Source organism: Lepidochelys olivacea (assembly GCF_965140295.1).
Source record: "Lepidochelys olivacea isolate rLepOli2 genome assembly, chromosome: 27".
In the NCBI taxonomy this organism is placed as follows: domain Eukaryota; kingdom Metazoa; phylum Chordata; order Testudines; family Cheloniidae; genus Lepidochelys; species Lepidochelys olivacea.
Window position 1 is genome coordinate 19181818 of NC_140437.1, and position 23587 is coordinate 19205404.

Sequence of the window (23587 nt, forward strand, 5' to 3'; positions counted from 1 at the left end):
CAGTTTAAGTCATGTTTTCCAACCTTGAATCATTCTCACAGCTCTTTCCCTGCTCTCAGAAAACCTCCCTCAGGGTGTGGAAATAGGGAGGGGAGGTTTTGCAGGGGGAGGGAGGCTGTTAGCCAAAGCACCTATGTGCTGTTGCCCCATAGCCCGTGACAATGCCAGCGAGAAGGTTCCCCAGGAGCCAGCACACCCAGCAGCATCTGGCCTGCATGTATTGCTTTAGTCAGGATAATTCTCCTGCCCTACCTGAGTCATAGGCATAGTCTGTCTGCTCCTGCTTGATCACCACTCCCGCTGGGTACGAGTGGTCACTGCTGCTCCCCAGCTGGCTTGCCTGCTCATACATTGGGTCGTGGTACTCCTGTTTAAAGTCCTGCGGATGGTAATGTAGGCAGGGCTCGGACATCTGGCGCTGGTAGGCAACTGGAGCGTCTCGGCCCATGGCCTGAGAGGAGGGGAAGGAACGGCACATCTCCGTAGGTGGCTGGTAGATGGAGCTAAATGGGGGGAAATAGCTGATGTGGTGACTGCTTTCCCTAATCACAAACTATTTGAGACCCGTATGCAGTGGTAGGAGGAACAGGGATTTTAGAGGGTTGTAGCTTAATCAAAAGAGACACACGTGCACAGTTCTAGTAAGGTATTCCCGGGGGCTGTTGCATAGCCGTAGGTCATATAGAAGCTACGGCTATAGAGCTGAATGGGCTTCAGACAATAGACTTCCCCCACATAGGCACAGGGCAGCAGCTTGGGACCCAGGCTGGTAACAAGAGGGAAGGTCTATGATTGCTGGAAAGAGACAACTTTGATTGAGATATGGGGGAAGGGGGGAGAACGTCAAGGGAGCTTTGGGGAGGGGAGCCCCTTTCGTTGGAGGCTGTCTACCACCTTGCTACTGCTGTGGACACTCACCTGTGTTCCATGAGGAATCCACGGCTGGATGTGGGTTGGGACGGCCCCCGAGGGCTCAGGAAGCTCCTGTCCTGCCTAGGGAAATGTTGAAGCGGTGACTGTATCGGGGTTCCTGGGTTTGGGGACTTGAGTCCAACTTGTCTGGTTTGGTCATAGGCACTGGGACAGTCAAACAGATATTGGAATATTACAATCTCCTGACAGCGACCCATTCCATTCACCTGGGGAGAACGTGCCACAGGCTGTCACCTGGCAATGCAGCGCTCTGAGTAAAGTTCCCTCTTTCTTATTACTGATCGCTCTCCTTGATCAAACTAATGGCACTTTACAGAGGAGTCACCCAATGAAATTAATAGGCAGCAGGTTTAAAAGAAACAAAAGGAAGTATTTCTTCACACAACGCACAGTCAACCTGTGGAACGCCTTGCCAGAGGATGTTGTGAAGGCCAAGGCTGTAACAGGATTCAAAAAAGAACTAGATAAGTTCATGGAGCTGTTAGCCAGGATGGGCAAGGGATGGTGTCCCTAGCCTCTGTTTGCCAGAAGCTGGGAATGGGTGACAGGGGATGGATCACTTGATGATTACCTGTTCTGTTCATTCCCTCTGGGGCACCTGGCATTGGCCACTGTCAGAAGACAGGATACTGGGCTAGATGGACCTTTGTCCTGACCCAGAGTGGCTGTTCTTATGTTCTTATGAATGGGAGGACAAGGCCTGGGTGGTGAAGCGCTTACAGTGCAAATACAAAGAGGTGCAGAGGAGTGGTGGGAAGGTCAGTACAGGGAGGATCTGGGGAAGGGAGGGATGAAGGAGGAGAGGGAAAGTGCTTGGCAGACAAGAAGAGGGAAATTGTTCTAAGCGTTAGGGGCAGCCAAGACATCAACAAGGAGATGCAAGGGGACTGTGCAGGGATTGAGGACAGGGGTACAGCAGAGCACTGCTACATTAGGAGGGTTTTATTTGAACAAGTAAACTGGCTGGCACCAGTGGCAGATTCAGAGTTAGTGGGGCAGCGTGTGGAGCTGCCTCCCCCCACCAGGGGCACGCAGAGACTTGCCAGCAGCTGGCCACTTCCAGAAGTGGTGTGGGGCCACCAGCCACTGCATGCAGGCAGCCTGCCTGCCTGAGCCCTGCTGCGCCACCAGCCAGGACCTGGGGACTCGCTGTCAGGTATTTGTCCTGCATTTTGGCGGCCCCCCTGTTGTTGGGGGCCCTGGGCTACTGTATGGTTTGTTTCATGGTAAATCCGCTCCTGCCTGGCACTGATTTTCTTGGGTGTAATACTGTACAATAAACTAGCACATGAGGAGGCTGCCGGGGGTGCAGTGTTAAACGGGAAGTAACCCATCAATCAGTTTGCACTAGCATGTCAGGAGAGACCCAGGGACTGAACAGGACACGTTGCAATAGCACTCCCTCACCTTTAGTTACCCTTCCCTCCCTCCTGCATGCAAGCAGCATTACCTGGCGTAAAGGCATTGCTCGCCATTGCGGTACCGAAATGGCTGCTTATGGCTGCAGGACAGTGCTGGGTCAGAACAGGGACTCTGTGGCTCCTTCTTAACTTTAGCAGGAGGGCTGTGAAAAGCTACTGAGAGAGAGAAAGAAACAGTCAAGTCAAAACTCCTCCTGGGCCTGGAGAGATGGCATTTGTGCCAGCGGAGAAACTAATGGCAACTGAGACACACATGTGCACACACTGCCTGACCTACTTACCTGGCTCTAGGTGAAGCAGAATAACAATGGGTACAACTGTTCTCTGGAGTTTGCCGAACTCTGTCCCAAATACCCCTCCATACCCTTTGTTTGCACTAGCTGCTGTCCGAATATTTAGTTAGGTTCATACTGAGCCCTTCAGGGGAGAGGTGACATGGTGAGTGGGTGTCTAATTATTTTGTGTTATAACCCAAAGGGTAACACATTCATATTCTGCTTTTCAACACCTAGACCCTAAGGTCTGGCTTTGCATTATGCAAACCACGCTCTCAGGTTCACATGGGTGCTAACAGTGTGTTGTGAGTGACATCGCCATGTTGTTCATTGTGCCATACTGTACTGACAGTCTCATGAGGTACATTTCATGATACGCTAGTTTGTCCTGTAGGACAAACAATTTAAGATGGTTACCATAGAAACGGCTACACTGGCTGCTGAAGGATGTCTGTAGGGAAATATTATTATACTTATTGAGCCATCTTCGCTCCTTAGTCCTGTACCAATGCAGAAGAAAGCAAGGACTAATATTTTCAAGAGCCCCTTAGTGATTTAGGAGGCTAAATTCCATTTTCAAGTTACTTAGACAATTAAAAGTCTAAATACCACTCACTTTCAATGAGAGTTCAGCTTCTAAGTCACTTAGGGGCTCTTGAAAATTTTATCCAAGGTCTCTGACCAGAGGTCAGTACAGACTGTATCACACAGGACCATTGGACTCACAGCTCAGAGGTCAAAGCTTTCAGTGGTAGGGAGTTTTGTTTGTTTTTTTTAATTTGGAAGATTAAAACCCCTTCCTAACTAGCAGTATCAGCAAGATGCCCCCTTGTAACATTAGAAATTTCAGGTTGTCTCCTGGGAACCAGCTAAGTGTAACCACACAGTTCACTAACACCCGCAGCACCATTACACAGCCGGCTGCATGCTATGTGACATTTGACAGCATGGGTTCAGACAACATACAACCATGAGGGATGTTCCCCGGTGCCCTCTCGCAAAGAGACTGCTCATGAAGCTGGGAGGAGGAGATATTTCTTGTGAAGGAGACATAACCACTGCTTCCCCAACACCCTCCTTTTTATTTTTCAATATCTATTTAGAACAGAGAACAGTGCAGGTCACACAGAGTTCTGGGTTGCAGCTGTCTGGAGAAAGGCCCAATGTAGCCAGGTAAATGTTTGCCTAGTGAGTGACAGCTCAGCAAAGCACTGTGTACTTTAAAGTCACACAGTCAGTCTGCCGGTAGTGCATTTTATCTTAGATCTTTAGGAAATGCTCTTTATCCAGAATCCCTACAGATAAGGACCAAAATCAGATACAAACCAACAGGCCCTTACTGACATCAACAGCATGGAAAGCCACCAGGCAGAGCCAGTAGGCAGCTACAAGCCAGAGAGTTCCCTTGTGACGCCCACCCTCATTGTCAACAACACACACCTTATTTCCAGTCTGAATTTGTGTAGCTTTAGTTTCCAGCCATTGGATCACGTTAGATCTTTGCCTGCTAGATTGAAGAGCCCGTTAACAAATCTTTGTTTACCAGTAAGGTCCTTATGGACTATAATCAAGTCATCCCTTAACATTCTCTTTGTTAAGCTAAGTAGCTCCTTTGAATCTATCACTATAAGGCAGGTTTTCTAGTCTAATGTTTTAATTAGGGCTGGCAAAGCCCAACTAGGTCACACGCAGTCCATCCCTCGGGGACCCAGTGCTCCCTAGTGTTTTGTCCCGTTTAATTTTCAATGTGCCACCACTTCTCTGGACAGGTGCTAGCACATTACACATCAGCAGGAAGGACAATGCTTCCCAGCTCCCAGCTGCAGTGCACACACGTGCCTACATTTTCTGCACCCCACTCATCCTGCAACAGCTCAAGTGTCTGCCACTTTGCTCCAGGTTTCTGCAGCAGTGGCATGGTGGGTTGTGGCAATTTCCTTTGGTGGACTTGGCTTCTTTCCATGCTGAAGGAGGGGCAGGGAGAAACAAGCAGCCTGTTTGGTCCAAACTGCTAGACTGCCAGAGAGTGAATTTGCAGAGGAGATGCAGTAGCCCCCCATAGGAGCGTGTGCGCAGATGTGGGGGGGAAGGGAGAAAGAGGAGTGAGTGATGGGCGTGGGGACCATGTTACTGCATGAACCATTGCGGAAAGGTATAGAATCACAGAACTGTGGAAGTGAAGGGACTGGAAGGGACTTCGAAAAGTCATCAAGTCCAGTCCCCTGCGCTGAGGCAAGACCAAGTAAACCTAGACTATTCCTGACAGGTGTTTGTCCAAGCTGTTCTTAAAAATCTCCCGTACTGGGGATTCCACAACCTCCTTTGAAAGCCTGACCCAGAGCTTAACTATCCTTAGAGTTAGAATGTTTTTCCTAATCCCTAACCTAAATCTCCCTTACCGTAGGTTAAGCCCATTGCTTCTTATCCTACTTTCAGCGATCATGGAAAACAATTAATCGCAGTCCTCTGTATGTGCGCATGTTTGGTTGATTCCACACTCATCTAAAGCATTCCTTATTTAAAGAAAGAGCACTGTCCCATCTTCATCGCTCCAGCCAGTGGCTTTGGCCTGATGCAGGCGGGAAGAAATATTTCTGAGCTGGCTAGAATGTAATGAATAACAAACGTGGGTTGCAGTTTACAGGGTCAGGAAGTGGGATGCGGATATTGTTACTTCTTATGCATAATTAAATCCAGCAGGGAGCAAAATCTCTTTACAGGCTCTTCCGAGGAGCATGTCCCAGGCTAAGGGCCACATGCAGCTCTATGAACAAGGTAAGTACCTTCTGACTTTGCCTCCACTGCTTCCTTCAAGTCATTGCTGGACATAGGAAGGAAAGAGCTACAGGGGTTATGCCCCATTTTGAGCATTCAACAAGGAGAGGGGAGAAAAGGGAAGAAGAAGCATAAGGAGTGGAGGGGTTAGGTACAGAGAGATGTGCACTCTTGCACCAGGTCTATGTTTGGTCCTCAATCACCAGTTCATGCCTAGTTAAAAATTCCATCCACTCTAGCTGATACCATTTCACTTACTAGGGGTTCAGATGCTTAAAAATCTCCCTAAAAACCTAGGGAAGGTTAAGTACTGATCTGTGAATGGCTTGCTCAGTTTATTTTAGCACTAAGTAACTTGAGATGTTAATTGGCCAGTCAACTTCATGCCAGACCCTTTGCCAACAGGAGACAGCTCTCTCTGAGATGAGCCACGCTGGCTGATTTGCAGAGTTCTGTCCATGAGGATTGTGCTGTGCACTCCGCCCTGCAGCAGCTGGTGAAGGGAGCAAGACGTACTTCACCCCCTACAAGAGGGGGTCAAAGTGAATTCTGAAATTCTTAGTGCGCCTGAGGTGGGAGAACAATCCCCTGAGAATCCCCCCAGGAATAACAAGAGCAACACCCCAACTGTGTCAGGCTAGTTTACTGCCAAGAGTTGCCCAGTTTTTTTTATTCCCATCACCCCCAGCAGTCGTTCTCCAACCCAGCCACCTTTGCTCTTCAGCTGCACAAGGAGGAACCTTTGAGCATTCTTGAAGCCTTACTGAGCACCCAGGAGCCTGGCCATTGAGAGCTCTCCAGGACAAGGCTTGGGTTTGTTTGGTTTTTTTAAAATTTCTAACATTTTAGGTACTAACTTTCCTATTTTCATGAGCAGATATTGCTGGAAACAAATGCTTGGAAGCAGCTCTGCTGTCAGTTACAGCAATCTAAATCTGGAGCAATGACTTTGTGTTACTCTGGAATTATGCTATTGTAGCTGAAAGCAGAGTTGGCCCTTGGTGTTTCTCTTCTGCTCTGTGAGATGCTGAAGATGTTCCCTTGGATGCCCCATAAACAACCTACCTGGGGTAGAAGTGGATTGGAGGCTATAATAGGGTAGCTCACCCATTATGGGCGGGAGAGAATGATCCACTCCTGGGAGAGATCAGGGTGGCTGCCTATAAAGAGCAGCAGGAGGCTCCCATGAAGGAGGGAAGGGTAGGCTGTGGCAGAGAGAGTGTGAATGGTTCTGCAGGGATGAGACTCTGAGCCCAAGGGGTCTGTGAGCAAGGAATTGTAGTGAGCAGGAGGCTCCTGCTAAGGATCCTGACCAAGAGAAGGGTGAGGGACTGGAAGCCAGAGAGCTGAGAGAGGCTTTCAGCTAAAGCCTGAAAGATGTTGACCTGGGGCCTAGCCCTAGGAAGGAGGGCTGGGAACTCCATATATAAAGGGAGAGAGGGATTGAACGGGGTTGGAGCCTGGAGGCCTGTTATGTAAGGACTCAATATAGGTAGCTCAGGAGAGGAATGTTGAAATTACCTGTGGCTTGTAAGCTATTAAGGGGCCCTGATGAGGGCAGAAGTTGGTAGCAGGGCATTCTGGCCATGAGAGGAGAGGCCTAGGAGGTGGCTGGCCCTGTTACAATGGCCTAATGGTACAATATTGGCTAATGATACTAGAGGTCCTGGGTTCAAATCCAAAGTAAGCTCTCTGTGGAGGTGACATGTGTGGCCCCTCAACTGTAAATAAGCAGGCATCCCAGGACTGGAGAAGGGGGCAGCTTATCACCGCAGTGTGGCTCTAGGCCACGCCTGGTCATTCCAAACAAATCCATTCTCAATCAGAGAGAGAGAGACAGGCACCTGGAGCCTCACCCCCTTCACCTGCTCTGACTTTCAGCCCAGAGGAGAAGAGCCCATGTGCTTATTCCTCAAATCCCTCCTGACCCTCAAGGGATCCAGACCCTCAGGTAGAAATCAACACCAATAAATACACCCGCAACAGCAGGGAGGCTCCTAGTCCTTATTGCTGAGGGCTTGATCCTACAGCCAAACCTGAGGCGTCCATCAATCACAGTGGAGTGGCATGCTCATGAATAGCTCGTTGCACAACCGAACAGGAGCGAGTTCTCTCCCCCCAAAACCCCGCCCCCCAGGGCCTGTCCCACACCTGGGAGAGATTCAGTGTCTGAAGCATGACATCTGTGCAAACAGTGCAGGTCCCAGGAGCAGGGGTGGAGAAGAGACGTCTCTTTCCATAGCTTGGGAGCACTCCTTCCCCTTCTGTCTGTGACAGCTCAATTCGTTTTACAGAGTAAACAGAAACTACAGAACCAGCCACAAAAATGCTGCTGTCAAGGGAGAGAAAAAACCCCACTGGCCAGTACACTGAGCTCCATTCAAGCCTCATGAAGCAAAGTGTGCTAGGAGCGGCCAACCCTTTCCGGCCCCTAATAGCTGGAACAGGCTATTACATTACAACTGGCTCATTCATTCAGAATGAAACATGGGACGAGCCCTCTCCTCAGCTCCAGGTCAGCGGGAGGAAGAAAGAAGTCATATGACTTAGAGCACATGCTGGGCCAGTGCTGCAAAGCCAAATCCCAGTGAGGGTGAGAGGGGAGCAATCAGAAAAAGTGCGTTGTCCTTTTTTTCATGAGCAGACACAGAAAGGGGGAGGGGAACCCATCCCTGGAGCTGATGGGGAGTGAGGAGCATCGTCCCTGGAAAAGCACAGAGCTGTCTGGAAGGGCTTTAAACATCCATCTCCCTCTGTTCTCAGTTAGTGTGAGATGTTCACATGTGCAGGGGCTTGGAGAGGGGAGCGGGGCTTCCTGAAGCTCTGACACGCCAGGCTCTGGGCTCTCTTGGCCAGCCTGGAACACAGACTCTCTACTCAAAACAGTCTGTTAACATCAGCTGGATGGGACAGGCAGTTGCACAGGACAACGGACAGCAGGTTCAATGGCTCCCAGTTACAAGGTTAATTCTGATGAGGATCCAGCTAGGCTCTCAAAATACCACCCTGTGCCATGTAGACAGGCTGGGGTCAGCACAGGGGCTTCCTGGAGTGGAGAAAGGGATGGACCATGAATGGAGAGGCAGGAACTCCTGGGCTCTCTTCCCAGCGCTGCCAGTGACGCCTGTGTGACCTTGCGTCTGGGTCCACACCTAGGAAGTAGCCATCCCTCCCGGGGATGTTCCTTAGGGCCTGCTCAGCCCTTGGAGGATGGAAGTGCTCTGCAAGGACTGAGCACCATTATTATACAGAGACAGCTCCCTGGTGCTGCACTAACCGTGCTGTATCAGACCCTCCTTTGTGAACAGAAGTGCTCTGGTGTTAGAATGAGGGTGGGTGATATAAATGCTCCCACACACATGGGCAAACACACCCATTTGATTGTTTCATTGAAGTTTGGTAAAACACAAGGATCAGGCTGGAGCATGGATCTATTTAGGAAACTGATTGTTCCACTGCAGGTCGGCCTCAGGAGAGTTCAGTTTTCACAGTGTCTCCAATCTGGGCAGCACCAAGTCCCCCTACACAGTACCCAGCTCCTAATCCAATCCCCTGCCCAGGTGGCAGGTGTCAAAGCTGATTATCAGAGCCCAGCAGAAGTGATAATTAGGAGGTTCCCAATACGTCAAGGGAGCTCTCAGCACACTTCCATTTATGGCCAAAGGTGGGTACGTGCCTTCAGACTCCAGACGTCAGAGATTTAAAGGAGCTGATGCCATCTGTAACCCAGACCCCAATTCCGTACTGTTAATGTCCCACCTCAAGAGCTTTGTAAATAAAATCCTAACCAAAAATAATTGACTTATGACTAAAGATGGATTTCCCCTCCTTTTTTATTTTCCCTCTTCTCCTCTCCCTCCAGTGAGAACATCTCCATCCGAGCCAATTTCCTTCAGCTTGGTGGCTATAGGTGAAGGTTTCGCCCTTGCATCTCATGCCAATGCCACTCCTTAGCTGGCTGGAATTGCCCAATTAACCATCATACACATCTGCCACCAAACGCCAACAGCCTTGGAACCTCAGTATTAGGGCAATGTGCCAAATGCCTTTGACTGGAATTAGATAGGGATATTTTTGTCTTCTCAAGAAAGGGAGAGGTGGTCACTATCCCTCTACTTTGGGTGGTGCAGGAGGGAGCTCGTGCCTTTGCTTTGACTCTCCATGTGGCACAGTGATCTTCTCATTGATACATCTGTTTGGTTGAAGCAGCTCCTGCCCCTTCCCCATAAACACATTCCCACGGTACTTACAGTTTTCCGAATGAAAGTCAGGCAGAAATTGCTCATCGCTGTCTGGAACCTGAGCTGCAAAGAGGAAGAAAGAGAGATGCGGAGATTCAGATCTGGCACTTAGTAAGCTGTAATTAAACAGTGAGGCACAAATGAGTCTCTGTGTGTAAAATCAGAACTTTCGGCTGGAAGGCTCTTTAGGGCTGGTTTCCCTTAGGGATTACAAGCACACTGATGCAGTTCTTCCCCCTGCAGATTCAGGGCACGTCTACACTACAAAGTTAGGTCGACTTAATGTAAGCCGACATCCAGCCGCCGCAGGAATTAAGTCGGTTCGGTGAGTCTATACCACACTCATTGTGTCGGTGGAGTGCGTCCTCACTAGCAGCCCTTGCATTCCTCACCAGCAGCCCTTGCATCAATACACAAAGCAGTGCAACTAGCTGCAGGGGTTTTTGGGAAGGGCTTGCAATGACTCATGGGACCAAAATATTGTTGCAGGGGGGAATGAGAATGGGAACATGGCTTCAACCTCACACGATGTAGTTTTCTCCCTCCCTATCCTGATAGCAACGGCATTCAACCCATAGTTTTTTGTGCCTTTTTTGAAAGCCTGGTTTAGCTGCACATATGCCATAGACCAAGAAGCATGGACCCAGCTCACCTATTTACTCTTGTTGTGAGCATTACAAACACCTCAAGCCTTATCCTGCAGTATTTCCAGAGCTGAGACAGGAGCCGCCGCACAGAACATTGTGATGTTATTCAAGCAGCCCTGCTGCAACCCAAGAAACGAAACAATTCCCAATTGCTGCTGGCAGTTGCACAGCAGGTGAACATGGTGAAGTGTCATTTCTGGCCCTGGGAAACAAGCAGTGACTGGTGGGATCGCATCATTACGCAGCTATGACGAGCATGACCACAGGATGACGAGCAGCGGTTGTAGAACTTTTGAATGCGGAAGGCCACTTTCCAGGAACTTCATGCAGAGCTTTCCCTGGCTCTGAAGTGCAGCCACACTAAAATGAGACCTGCTCTGACTATGGAGAAGCGAGTGGCGATCTCTCTGAGGAAGCTTGCAAGGCCAGACTGGGGGGAGTCAATTCAGAGTTTGTAAATCCACCGTGGGTATTGTTGTGATCCAAGTGTGCAGGGCCATTAATAGACTTCTGCTAAGAAGGGTAGTGAATCTGGGCAATGTGCAGGACATAGTGGATGGTTTTGCCGCGATGGGGTTCCTTACCTGCAGTGGGGCTATAGATGGAACCCATATCCCTATCTTGACACCAGACCACCTTGCCAAAGAGTACATAAAACTGAAAGGAATACTCTTCTATGGTGTTGCAAGCACTCGTGGATCACAGGGGCCGTTTCACCAACATCAGTGCGTGATGGTCAGGAAAGGTGCATGACGTACGTATCTTTAGGAACTCCGGTCTCTTCAGAAAGCTGCAATCATGGACTTTCCAGATCACAAAATAACCACTGATGATGTTGAAAAGCCAATAGTGATCCTGGGAGACCCAGCCCCCCGGCTCCCATGGCTAATGAAGCCGAACACCGGCCACCTGGACAGCAGTAAGGACCGGTTCAACAATAGGCTGAGCAAGTGCAGAATGGTGGTGGAATGTGTCTTTGGGCATTTAAAGAGTAACTGGAGCAGTTTGCTTACTGGGTTAGACCTCAGTGAAAGCAATATCCCCATTGTTATCGCTGCCTGCTGTGTGCTCAATATCTGTGAGGCCCAGGGAGAGAAGTTTCCGCAGGGGTGGGGCATGGAGGCAGATAGGTTCACAGCCAATTTTGAGCAGCCAGATACCAGGGCAATAAGAAGAACCCAGTGAGCAGCTCGGTCTCCAGGAGGTTTGAAAACCTGGTTCAGTAATGAGCCACAGTAATGTGCACTGTTTATCTGCGTTGTGCCTTCCCATACCATCTCCTCTGTTGCATCATTTTTCCTGCACCTCGCCTCCCCCTCCCCACACCCTCATGCTCACAATAAATAAAGAGCATTTCATTCTCGAAACATTGACTTTTATTGCACAAACATACAGAAACTGAAAGAGCAGGGAAATACTTTAACCTTGGGTAAACCGCGAGATAAAATTGGGAGGGGAGAAACCAAGTCAGCTTGTCTGTGAAAGCACAGAAGTCCTGGCCATCAAAGGTCTTTGAATGGCCACCTTTTGTTCTTTGTGCCCTCCACTGGTGTTGAGTGGAAGGGATACTGCATCTTTCCCCCCCCCACCCCCCGCCTCCTGGAACGTTTGGGGGAGGGCAATTGGGAATAGGGTGATGTTTGCAGGCCATTCTGCAGGGGTCTAGCCTCATGCTGTTTTTCTTGAAGCTCAACCAGACGCTCCAACATGTCTGACTGGTTCCTCGTAATCCGCAGCATCTCATCCTGCATAGCCCTCTTGTGCTCCTGGGATGCTCTCCTGTTCTCTCTGTCCATGTCGTTTTTCAGACAATGAAATCCTCCAGGCTCTGAGCTCCATGTCCGCTGTCCCAGACACATTCATTATCTCGCTGAACAAGTCATCACACGGTCTCTTTTTCCATCCTCTAATCTGCAAAAGCCTCTCTGCTGGTGTGGAGGCTGTGCTGAAGGCCAAGCTTTCCACTGTAAGGCATGCAAAGCACAAGGCAACCACTGTCAGTGCATACCTGGGGTCTGGTACAAGGATGCTATTTAAATATCCCTCTCCTTATTACACTCAAGTGCAAGCCAGAACATAATCAGAATCTCTAGCCATTCAATAAACCTGTTTGCTGTTCCTGCCGTGGTGAATATGTCCCAGTGGCATGGGCGACGGGCCTTGTGCTGCAACTTGTGGGAAACGCGCATTGGGAGCCCAGGTGTGTAAGTGGACAATGCCTCTTCCCTTTAGCAACATGGACGGTGCTTGGAGACTGGGGACCAGCGTTAAGCCTCCCAAATTGAGGTTTTTTTATTTGAGGCAGCTCCAAAGTGTGTGTGTGGGGGGCGGGGGGGGAGGGCGTTGCGGCCATGAGAAAACATAGGAAGCACACCTTCCCCTTCCCTTAACGCAGCAGGCAACAGTCGCTCTGGGCTTGGAGATTCTGAATTCCCTGCCAACCAAAACACTGGCATGTTAGGGAAACCGTAGTTGAGAGACTCGGAAATCACCATGAATGATTGTTTGTGGTCCGAGCACTTGTAATGAAAACGTCCACAGTCTCCCCTACGTGACCCTATGTGATATCAGTCTCCTGAGGGTGACAGAGGTGGCAAGGGAGCAGATGCTGCAAGCGTCTGGGTACAGAACTGGTCCTTATGCTGCTATGCTGTGTACTACAATGAGGGTAGCAGAGTTAATACTGGAGTGGCGTGGGAAAGTATCCTACCGTGGTGGAAGAAATAAGGCAGTCCTCCCCAGAAACCTTCTGCAAAGGATTGCAGAGTACCTCCAAAAGTTTCCTGGAGGTCTCCATGGAGGATTCCCAGACCATCCCTGTGCACATAAACAGTCTTTTCCGGAGTACACCCTCTGTGTAGTTGGAGTGGCCACTGGGAAGCGGATTCCCACTGCACCTCTCTTTTTCTTCATCTTAAACATAAAGTATAAGAGCGTGTAACCCCTACAGTTTGGTTGGAGTTGCATACTCACCAGAGGTGCCTTCCCCAGAATCATGCTTGGCCACCATGCTGTCCTGTGCCTTGCTGGGCTATGGGATTAAAAGTAGCTCCTGGCTCTTGAGGAGAATGGATCCACCACTTGCCTGTCTCACATTCTCCTCGTCCAGAATGTCCTCCTCGCTGTTGCCTGAGGTGGCCCAGGACTCAGACTCCTGGGAGGTGCCCACATTGCGTTTGAGGGCAGGGGTGGGGTCACCGCTGAGAATCGCATGCAGCTCATTGTAGAAGTGGCACATCAGTGGTGCAGAACCAGAATGATTGATCACCTCACTAGTCTTCTGGTACACCTGCCTAAGTTCTTTGATTTTCACATGGCACTCTTGCATGCCCCTGGTGTAGCCCTTCTCTCCCATGCCCTGCGCAAGCTTTTCACAGATGTCTTCATTTCTTCGGCTGGATAGGAGATGTGCCTGCACAGACTCTTCTCCCCACAGACCAATAAGATCCACAACTTCCAGGCTGGAGCATGTTTGGGGCACTGAGTTACCATGATCAGCTGGGCTGGCGAGCTCTCCATGCTGATCAAACAGGAAATGAAAATTCAAAAGTTCCCGGGGCTTTAACAGGGAAGGTGCTGTTTCCTGTGTACTTGGCTGCTGTGCAGCGGAGTTGAAAACTATCTCCAGAGCAAACAGTCTCCAGAGCATTGTGGGATACCCCCTAGAGGCTAATTCGGTCGACTCACACAATGTTGTGTCTACACCACCTCTCTGTTGACCCATCAACATCGAATTAAGCGCTATGTCTCTCGCAGAGGTGGAGTACTTAAGTCGACATTACAGGCGAATTAGGTCAGCGGTAGGGACCCGGTACTGTAGACACACACATTATTAGGTTGACATAAGGTGGCTTCTGTCAACCTACTTTTGTAGTGTAGATCAGGCCTCCGTTTCTTTCCCTCTTTTCTTCGAAGTCAAGATGACTTTCTAACTAGGGTTCATTATTTCCCAATACCCAGGAATCTTAGAGAATTCATTGTGGCACAAATAGCTACTGATTGAGAAACTCAAGCTGGGAACGATATGCCAAGGTCCTGAGAGAAGCAAGAAACATTTATGTCTCTGCACGGACGTAGCCTTTGCAAAGCAATTGTTCCAGAAAAAGCAGATTGCTTGGGGGGGAAGGCTGGAGTTCGTAAGTTACTAACAGGAGAAGGAGCATTTCAGAGAAAGCGTTTAAACTCTGCATGTATGTGTGGGAGAAAGGGAGAGAAAGCTTCCCCTCTGTATGCATGATCTCTCAGGTGGGAAATTTAGGAGAAAATTGTAGCATATTGGCATCTTATATGACCTGCCAAACACCTGACCTCTCTCTTCACAAAGACAACACTGAACAGCTCACAGTCACACTGCAGGAGGCCTGCACTTCCTGCTGAAGATACTGTAGACAGAGCTCATCATAATGACAATAGCAAGTGCCTCTGTGGTTTTTGAATAATCCAGAAACTGTCTGATAAAGGTGTTTGAATATCTGCAGCCTCATTCCCCGTGGACCATCCCATCTTGTGGGAGCACGAAGAGCAATGAAATGGTTAACAGCGTTAGCAACTCAATAGTAATAACAAGACTTCAAGAATTAATGCCTCATCAAGCCACACTTGTTTGTCTGCAGGGATGAAAAGACAACAGCTAGGCAGTTTGATTTCTCTGATTTCTCCCCACATCCCAAAGGCCTAGAATTATTAATTATTATTATTTTAAATGAAAGCTTAGACTTTGGAGAAAGCTATAAAACCTCATGTGCAGAGATCCCCACAGCCTCTACTACAGAGACACAAATAAAGAATCTAGAACAAATGAAGAATCCTTTCCAGGGACGGCTCTTTGCTTTCTTCTGATAAGAATTCTTTGACCCTCTTTAAAGCATACATTTGTAAGTTTTCATGGAGATGCCTCAACTCAGGTTGAGGCACCAGGAGACAAGTAGACATGAATTCATGTATGCCTTCTCCGCACTGCAGCGCTTAACTGTGATTTTGTACCCAGGTAGATGTGCAGTTGCCATACCTGGTTGTGCAGTGGCCATAGTTGGTTACAAGTAACACTTTGTGTCTGCACACAGCAAATTTTCTGTATCGTGACCATGTTTGTAGCAGTGCAAATCCATGATTTGTAGGGGATATAGTGCCCAGAGGACATACAGAACAATGCACCCTGGGGAATCCTACTTCACAGGCAGCTGGGAGTAAGTACGCCCAGCCAAACTGGTTACACAAATATACTTAGGGCGCCCTGTCCACTGTGTGATGACCTCAGATAGCCATCTGTGCTCCAGACTAGGGCTCGGGCAGGGACAAAACACTGTCACCACTTTGGTTGGTAAGCAAGTTTTAACCATGTTGTACATTATGGGTCACAAACTGGTTACAAGCCTGTAGGGTGGTCAGAATCTTAATCACCCCTCTCAGGCTTTATTGTTTCAACTTTTCTTACAGCTAACACAAACATTCAATTAAACAGACTTAAATCCTAGAATCCTCCTTCCACACGAGGCCTGTGAAAAGCTTGACAATGGTGCGGCAGCTGGTGTGCTGGGCAGCTGCCTATCATGCTGACTCCCGGTGACTCACTGTTATCTCATGCTCCCCGCCTACTTGTATCTACCTGTTTCTGGTCATAAAACTGTGAGCTTTTGGTGGCAGGGACTGTCTCTTTGTTCTGGGATTGAACCAGGGGCCCTGGTCCATGACTGAGTTGCCTAGGCACGATCACAATATAAATAACAATAAAATAGAGTAAAACATATACAGTAAAGGAACAAGGACTAAACCACTTCACCAGGAGAGCTGACATAGCAAATTCTATGGGCATGCCCTGGAAAGGGTATTCCAGCCTACAAACTTTATATTAATAGTGCCGTAATGCTACAGCCCATTCCTGTTCTACTAATACCTTAGATAGGCACCCTTCAGTTATACGTCTTTTCAGTTTCAGGGAATAGGCAGATAGGGATTTGCTCTTGTTCCACTTTTCTTTTTTGCTAGGAAGAGCTTTAATGAACATTCCCCTCAAACATTCAGAGAAGGAGTAATTCAGTCAGATTTTCCAATTATAATGAGTCTGTAGACACACCCTCCTCCCAGGTTATTTGTGCCATTTTCCTTCTGCTGTAGCTATATGAGAATAGAAATGTAGCGCTCAAAGGAGCATGAGAGGTCATCTAGTCCAGGGCCCTGTTCTTAAAAACCTTCCATGACAGGGATTCCACAACCTCCCTTGGAAGCCTATTCCAGTGCTTAACTAGCCTTAGTTAGAATTTTTTTCCTAATATTTAACCTAAATCTCCCTTGTTGCAGTTTAAGCTGATTACTGCTTGCCCTACTTTCAGAGGAGATGGAGAACAATTGATCCCCACCCTCCTTAGAACAGCCCTTGACAGGTTTGAAGACTTATCAGGTCACCCCTCAGTCTTCTTTTCTTAAGACTAAACATTCCCAGGCTTTTTAACTTCTCCTCAGAGCTTAGGTTTTCTAAGCCCTTGATCATTTTTGTTGTTCTCCTCTGGATGCTCTCCAATTGGTCCACATCCTTCTTGAAGTGTGCTGCCCAGAACTGGTCCCAGGACTTCAGCTGAGGCCTCACCAATGCCAAGTAGAGAAGGACAATTGTCTCCCATGTCTTACATATGATGCTCCTGTTAATTCACCCCAGAATGGTGTTAGCCTCTTTTGCAATTATATCACATTGATCCATATTCAGTTAGTGATCCACTCTAACCCCAGATCCTTTTCAGCAGCCGTACCACCTAGCCGGTCCGCCCCCATTTTGTAGTTGTGTATTTAATTTTTTCTTCCTAAGTGTAGTACTTTGCATTGACTTTATTGAATTTCATTTTATTGATTTCAGACCAGTTCTCCAGTTTATCAAGGTCATTTCGAATTTTAATCCTGTCCTCCAAAGTGCTTGCAACCCCTCCCATCTTGGTGTCATTTGCAAATTTTATAAGTATACTTTTACTCCATTATCCAAGTCATTAATGAAAATATTGATTAGTACTGGACCCAGGATAGACCCCTCCATGACCACACTAGATACATCTTCCCAGTTTGATAGTAAACCAAGTACTCTTTGAATACGATCATTCAGCCAGCTTTGCACCCACCTTATAGTAATTTCCTCTAGATCACATTTCCCTAGTTTGCTTCTCCTTATAACCCTATTATCCTCTAGATGCTAACAAATTGATTAATAATTTGTTCAGTGTCTTTCCAGGTATTGAGAGCCATGTTGGTCCAGCCTAACTTCAAATAGACTGCCCTCAACCTAGGATGTACAGTGTTGTTGAAGTTCTTCTCTCATAATCGTCTCCCTTATGGGACAAAAATATAAAAAATAAAGGTACCAACCCAGCTTTGTCTTCAAAAGCAACAACATCTAGCTGTATTTATTCTAGAACACCCTTAATTTCTGGATGAGAAGACACACTTCTACTAAGGTTTCAGAGTAGGAGCCATGTTAGTCTGTATCTGCAAAAAGAAAAGGAGTACTTGTGGCACCTTAGAGACTAACCAATTTATTTGAGCATAAGCTTTTGTGAGCTATTCGTGAGCTACTAAGAACAGCAAAGAGACTGAGGCAATCAGTATAGGAATCAAATCCTGGTTTCAGCATAGCATTTGCTGCTCAGAAATTGGCCCTTGTACCAATACACAATTAACTCTTTTCCAGCCAGTCTGAGCTTACACTGTGCAGAGATTTCAGCCCTAAGCAACATATTGGGAGTTGCAGTTCCCACACCCAACGAACTTCTTCAGAATAGCTGCACATCTGCATTCAATTCTGTGCAAACACCCCTCCCCCTAAGTTTACCTTCCCACCCTACCTTCTCACACAGAAGAATACGCCTTCAATTTTCAAATGAAAAGCCTCCAGAGCTATTGCTTTTCCGCCAAAGCAGGAAGATCTAATTATCCTTCTAGTCACCTGCATTTTCTTGCTTGCCTTCCCAGTTTGTCTGAACAAGTCCAGACACACTGGCACCTCATCTGCATTAGACTGCCCCGTAGGGCTGCACCGTGCTGGTACAACATGCAAAATGTTAAAGAAAACTGTCAGTAATGAGGAGGTCAGGACAACAGTCAACAAGTTATAAACACATCACAAGTCCCCACAAAGGCGCTCCCTGTGAGCCAATGCAGCATGTTTCCAAGTCTGGTTCCCTGGAGCTCTGCTGAGACATGCATGTTGCCCTCTAGCAGCTCTGGCAAGTCAGGCATCACTTAGTCTCAAGGACCCTGGACCCAGGGGACTAAGGCTTAGATACGCTGTGAGGCCCTGTCCTCGGCAGGAGCTTGGCCTGTACACACCTCTGAGAGACACATGATCTCTCCTGTCACCTTTACACTTTGGCAACACTTGTGTAGCTTGTCATTGAATTTTGAGACTCTTTCCATTTCACCAGGGTTCAAAGAGCTGGTTTGAATTAATGCCACGAGTCAACACAAGCAGCAGCTATGTTTTGAAGCAGCACTATGTCAGTGCGAGACGCTCTTCTGCCAACGTAGCTACCACCGCTTGTTGTGGGTGGTTTGGGGAAGCAGCTACACGGGAGATCTGCAGAGGCACAGGACAGTACAGCTGTGCTGCTGTAAGCTTGTCAGTGTCGACAAATTCTCTAGCAATCAAGAACGGCTGCTACTCTGAAGAACGTCCCAGACTCCCAGTAGTTAGGCATGGGTGAATGTGTAGGGAGGGAAGGCGGGGTGATTTGCACATCTTTCTTCACTGGAGGCAAAAGTCCACATTTTGGGTTCAGAACAAACTGCTCAAAAGTAGGCAAATCAAGGCAGGTTTATCACGACATAAAAGATGCTCCTTTTCCTCCGAATCGCATCACTCATGCAAATTTAACAGGATAAGGCTAAGCACAGCTCCAGTTTCCGCCTTAGAAATCTAGAGTGAGGCCTGAAGGCGAGAAACCAGACTTGTCTCTTCAGAAACCAGGGACGCTTTGCCTCCCAAGGAGTCACACAGAACAATCTGGGATGCTAATCGGAAGGATACAGGCAGTTAGGTAAAGTACAAGCAGTGGTTGAAGCCCATATTAGCCACCCCGGAGCTCAGGGCGTCCCAAACAGAACCTGCCACAGATTCCATGAGGCTGGCATCAGGCTTCAAAGGGGGCCTCAGCTGCCACACAACTCGAGGGGCTTTCATCATATTCCCACCATAGGCGCCAACTTTCACTAGCGCCAGAGGGTGCTCGCGCCCTCCCGCCCTGCCCTGACTCCACCCCTTCCCTGCTCCTGCCCCGTCCCCCCCATTCCAACCCCTTCCCCAAAGTCCCTGCCCCAACTCCGCCCCCTCCCTGCCCCTACTGGACCCCTTCCCAAAATGCCTGCCCCGGCCCCACCTCTTCCCCAAGCGTGCCGCGTTCCCCCTCCACCCCTCCCCCCCAGCCACGCGAAACAGCTGTTTTGCGGCACAAGCGCTGGGAGCTAGGGGGGAAACGTGGGCATGTGTTGCGCTCAGGGGAGGAGGTGGAGGTGGAGCCGAGGCAGAGGTGAGCTGGGCGGGGGTGGGGAGCTGCCGTGCTCCAGCCCCAGAGCACCCACGGAGTCGGCGCCTATGATTCCCACAGCAAAGCCATAGGACAAGGGTTAGGACACATAGTGCCTACAACTGGCACCTGATTGTCCAGTTCCACTGCACTGACACATCATCAGTACCAGGCCTTTGGACAATTGTCAGAGCAAATGAACACACACATACAGAACACACAAACATGAGTGGGGCAAGAAGCAAGAATCCTTTGCTTCAAAACCCGAGAACCAGCACTCTACATCAAGTTTCACTGCAAGGGGTTAGAGCAGCCAGAAGCACCAGATGAGATCTATCACTGCTAGCTCCCTCAGTCAGGCTACGATTTAGTCAGGAAAAATAACGAGGAGTCCTTGTGGCACCTTAGAGACTAACAAATTTATTTGAGCCTAAGCTTTCGTGGGCTAGACCCCATTTCATCAGATGCATGGAGTCAGGGGTATTTTTAGTAAAAGTCATGGACAGGTCACGGGCAATAAATAAAAAATTCATGGCCTTGTACTATAAATATCCCTGACTAAATCTTAGGTGGGGGTCCACTGCTCTGGGGGGCACCTGGCGGGCTACTGCTGCGGAGGCGGGGAACAGGGAGGGCCACGGCTCTGCCGGGGAGAGTCAACAGCACCAGCTGCTGGGGGCCACTGAGCAGTGGCTGCTTGCTCTGGGCACCCCCAGGGCCGCCCAACTGCCACTGCTCTGGCTGCCCCCAGGACTGCTGCCGGAGGCTGCCGAGCAGCAGCTGCTCCTGCCACCCCCAGGATCCCTGCTCAGGCAGTCCCCGGGGCCAGCTGCCTGGGGCTGTCCAAGCAGCGGCCGGTGTGGCTGGCCCCGGGGCTGCTCCAGTAGCGGCTGATGCAGCTGGCTGCGGGGCCGCCTGAGCGGTTGGCTGCAGAGCAACTTGAGCAATGGCCGGTGTGGCTGTCCCCAGGTCTACCTGAGCACAGGGTCAGCCACACTGGTGGCTGCAGAAGTCATGGAGGTCGCGGAAAGTCACGGAATCTGTGATTTCTGCAACCTCCGTGACAGACACGGAGCCCTATCCATCAGATAAAGCTCCAATAATGGAAGAAGAGGTTAGAACTAGAGGGACATGGAGCTGCCCCCCATTATCCTGTCAATAGAACACACACAATTCCCATTGACTGATCCTGCTGATGGAACAATTAGGCCCCAGAACTTTAGAGCGACTTGGTCAACTTGAAAACACATTTCAAGCAGGTACATTTATTTCCCTAGGTTACTAGGAACATTCAATATTATGCTCTTTATTCACTTTTTGTATTTCTCTTAGCTGGTGAGGAGACTCATAGATAGATTCCAAAGCCAGAAGGGACCCTTGTGATCGTGTAGTCTGACCTATATTGCACAGGTCATAGAACTGTCCCAAAATAATTCCTAGAGCAAATCTTCTAGAAAAACAACATTAAAATGCACATTATTTGCTTGTGCCCAGTTTACCGAGTGATCCTGATTGCTCTGAATCAGAGATCTGTCCTCTTCATTGTTTACTCCTCCAATTTTTCTGTCATCTGCAAACTTTATTGGTGATGACTTTGGGGTTTTTAGCCAGGTCAATGATAAAGATATTAAATAGCATGGGGCCAAAGAATAGATTAATAGATTTTAATGTTACCCTTTAAAAAAAATTGTGGATGCAATTTATGTGGACTTAGCCAATGGTTCATCTTTTGTTTATATCTAGTTTCATTGTCAAGTTTATGGCTCTGCATTGCTCGGGTTTTGAGCCTTTCCAAAAAACCTGTTTGTCTGAATTTTTTTTTAAATGGTGGAAACATTTATTTCAGTCTCACATTTTTATAAAAGCTTGGGTTTTTAAAAAAGAAAATAAAAATTAAATCTGAGACCAGATTCAAGTTGACAGTATCCCTTTAAGCATTTCTGTATGAAACAAATTAAGGAACCAAGCCACTGACTATGGTGAGATGTTCTAGTTAGACCACAGAGGAAAAAAATATCCCTATATATATAAATATAAATCTGAACAATCTGTAAGGAAAATGAGAGTCAGGCTGCAGCAGCTCATCTGTTGAGGTTTAAAATGAGATGATCAAAATCCTATAGAAACTTTTAAAATAGAAATAAAGGAGACTTAGCAAGAAGTTGTAGAAGTAAGTGCTGAACTTTAGTCTAAATGAGGCTAAAGTACTAGAAGAAAGACTGCGCAGTTCAGAAATCAAGACTTGCAATCTCACTGTGAGTATTTAAGATCGGGCTTGTAAAAGGGACATCACAACATGATTCAGAAGAGCTGCTCCGACATCCATTTCGATTTCCATGGGATAGTCCCCTGAAATATATTTTGTATCATGGCACTATGATGCAGGAAAAATGTATATCACATACACAGAGACATGGCAACCCTACTCCCTCTGCTTAGTGAAAATATGTATTTCTCTGCTTAGCAGAGATAAGCAACATGGAAATTCTCCACATTTACATGTGCTCTGTTTCATGCATTTTAAATGCTAGATTTGGACAGCAGAGATCAAATTGGCTCACTTGTAAGTGGTTTGTGTGTTTTGAATACAGCTTTGCTTTTCTTGTTGAAAAGATGCTTCTAAAAGCAATGAGAACTTTGAACTGGGTTTTACAAACAAAGGGAGAAACATGATGTATTTACTGGCTTTTGCTCTTGTCCACTTGGGAAAGATGGATTTTATGTGAAAAGGCTAACTTTTGTGTGTCTAATAGAACTGAAAGGAACGTAGCTCATTTTCTGTACGCTGTAAGAGTGATCTAGCAGACAGCGCACAGGACTGTGATCTAGGAACAACTGAGCTCTCTAATCATGGCCAGGTCCACAGATAATGTCACTGTCAGAGGCAAGTCTTGGTGGTATTTCTAATATAGATGAATCCTGAAAACAGATCACAGCATAGCTGCACTTTGTAATGTAGACAGCACCTACACCTACACCTACAAGGGGCGGTGAGAACACAAGAGCCTAATTTACAGATACTAATACATATTATTACTGTTACTTTGTTCACAGCATCAGTGAGGTAGGTCAGCCAGCCCAGTCCAGAGAATAGCATCTCTTTGCTGCTGCTGCAGGAGGAAGAGGAAAAAACTCACTTGGTTTCTTAAGGAACTAGAAAATAACAGCTCGTGTTCTCACCTTGGCTAGAGCAGGGAGTTTATTTTATTACAGGTAAAAAGAGAAGTTTATGGTCTGGAGGAAGTTCTAACTTTTAGGCAATATTTTGGGTCTAAACAACCAGCTACCATATTACTTGCATATTAACAGATTAAAGAGAGATCTTTATGCTGCCACCACCTCTAGTCTTGTCAGAAACTAATGGGGGCGGGGGGAAACTGACAGTGACACCAAAGGAAACAATAGCACTAATCTTTGCCAGGCTGGGCTGGAACAACGCTGCTCTTCCTCAGGGGCTGAAAGTGTTCCATATCCAAAGTTTTTCATCTGTATTGTCAAGAAGCCGGGGCGTGGAGACATCAGGCTCTGCAGGTTAAGGAACAATAAGATGCAGCACAGTGTCTAGTTGCAGAGGTATGTTCTCGGGAGAGATCTAAGGGTTCGCATTTAAACCTAGTTAGGAAACTTGCAAACGGATAGTTTTTGTGCAAGTTGTTTTGTTCTTTTTTCCAGTTAACTCTACAAACCAAAGTTCAAGGCTAGTGAAAATCATGCAGGGGAGTGAAGCTAGACAAGGATTTCCCTGGTATCACAGATAAGTGGAGAAGACAGTGCAGGGACCTGGCCTGTCAGCTG

General features: G+C 47.9%; 1 protein-coding gene across 6 annotated transcripts in view; it reads right to left on the bottom strand.

The window, feature by feature from the left end:
- The window catches only part of ETV4 (ETS variant transcription factor 4), a 45296-nt gene that overhangs the window by 14147 nt on the left and 7562 nt on the right, over positions 1-23587 (bottom strand). For 2 of the 6 annotated variants that reach the window (XM_084615858.1, XM_084615857.1), the window contains exons 5-8: positions 9655-9708; positions 2384-2510; positions 919-1077; positions 253-503 (exon numbers count right to left, since the gene is read on the bottom strand). In XM_084615858.1, coding sequence (XP_084471984.1) covers positions 253-503; positions 919-1077; positions 2384-2510; positions 9655-9708 — 591 coding nt within the window. Of the gene's footprint in view, positions 1-252; positions 504-918; positions 1140-2383; positions 2511-9654; positions 9709-23587 lie in introns of those variants that run through there. The other 4 variants (XM_084615859.1, XM_084615860.1, XM_084615862.1 and 1 more) reach the window with 4 other exon arrangements.